This window comes from Pseudophryne corroboree, chromosome 6 (genome assembly GCF_028390025.1).
Source record: "Pseudophryne corroboree isolate aPseCor3 chromosome 6, aPseCor3.hap2, whole genome shotgun sequence".
In the NCBI taxonomy this organism is placed as follows: Eukaryota; Metazoa; Chordata; class Amphibia; order Anura; family Myobatrachidae; genus Pseudophryne; species Pseudophryne corroboree.
Window position 1 is genome coordinate 20,429,502 of NC_086449.1, and position 1,594 is coordinate 20,431,095.

General features: G+C 35.8%; 1 protein-coding gene across 1 annotated transcript; it reads right to left on the reverse strand.

Annotated features, from left to right (window-relative positions):
• Nucleotides 1–431: 431 nt before the first annotated feature.
• LOC134934118 (olfactory receptor 11H4-like) lies at nucleotides 432–1,358 on the reverse strand. The gene has a single exon (XM_063929622.1). It carries the CDS (start codon nucleotides 1,356–1,358, stop codon nucleotides 432–434), a length of 927 nt encoding a protein of 308 aa, XP_063785692.1.
• Nucleotides 1,359–1,594: the final 236 nt, after the last annotated feature.

The following is a 1,594-nucleotide window of genomic DNA, read 5'->3' on the forward strand; positions in this document are numbered from 1 at the left end:
GTTGCGTTTACTAATTTAAAAAAAAAAAATCCATTAAAAGCAATATTTTTGTACTTCTATTTACAAGTGTGAAGCCAACATTCTACAATTTCTTAAAAATATTTAATTCACCTTCAGAATTTGTGTGACACCACTGAATTGTACTGTACGTATCTGCAAAGAATAGATGTTTAAAGTAAAGATGAGTGAAACAAACATGCATGTACTTACAAATCAGCATAGCCACACTCATTTTATTGACTCTGCCATTCATTCAACAACTTCTAAGATGTTGAATAATTTTTTCATGCCTAATAATACTTTTTAAAGATGGAAATTTATGATTTGCTGCTTAATAAATCTATTTTTAATAAATTACATAATAATATTGTAAAAATAGTTTGCAAGTCAAATACTTTCTGATATATTTTTAGGTCCATTTTTTGCAATGTTCACTTAATGCTGAGTAATTTCCCCATGATAACTCTCATCTCTTGATTTCTCAAACTGTATATGATTGGGTTAAACAGTGGTGTTACAACAATGTACAAAAGAGCAATCACCTTGTTTATAGTCAGAGAGTCTCCAGAAGCTGGAACCAAGTAAATAGTGATCAAGGTTCCATAGTACATGGTTACAACGATGAGGTGGGAGCTGCACGTAGAGAAGGCTTTCTTTCTACCTGTTGTAGAAGTGATCCCAAGAATAGTTGTAAATACACAAATATAACTAAAGACAACAAATATAAATGGGATGACCATTACAGGGATGGCAACAATCAAAATCTCTAACTGTAGGGCATGAGTGTAAGAACATGTAAGTCCAACAAAAGGACCAAGATCACAGAAAAAATGGTCAATGATGTTGGGTCCACAGAATTGAAGTTGACACAGAAAATTAAGTGTAATCTGGGTGAGCAGAAATCCAAACACCCAACAATAGATGACCAGGGAATGTTGTAGGTTGATGGTCATGATGGTGCTATAACGTAGAGGGTTGCATATGGCCAGGTATCGGTCATAAGACATGACTGCGAGGAGGTGACATTCTGAACATCCAATTGCAACATAAAGATAAGACTGTGCTATACAACCCATGACAGAGATGGTGGCTCCTTCCAACCATATGACACGTAGCATATTAGGGATGATAACAGTCAGGAACACAATTTCATTTAATGATAATTGCTGGAGGAAGAAGTACATGGGAGAATATAATTGGGGTCTGGTTGACACCAATACGATGATCATAGAATTTAAAATGAGCGTCATAATGTAAACAATCAGTATCATTAGAAATACAATCACCGCATTAATGCCATTAATTTGTGGGAATCCCAGTAGTAAGAATTCAGTAACTGTGTGGTTATTTTTACTCATTGTGAGTTTTCTGGAAAATAAACAGTTCAGATGTTATATACTACAGATGTGTACTCTTACCTCTTGCCTCAATACGCCATGTAGCGGGAGATGCCTGGCATGAGTGAGCTGACAGGTCCTGTGCAACTCCAGTTTGTGAATGCAACGCACAAGCAGACTGCTGGTTAAAATTATATGTGACATGCCTGTATTCTCTGTGCATCTGTGGCTGTAACTGCATATGAAATGCTATGTTG

Coding starts and splice junctions, on each gene's coding strand:
- LOC134934118 (XM_063929622.1), bottom strand. CDS start 1,358: ATGAGTAAAAATAACCACACAGTTACTGAATTCTTACTACTGGGATTC.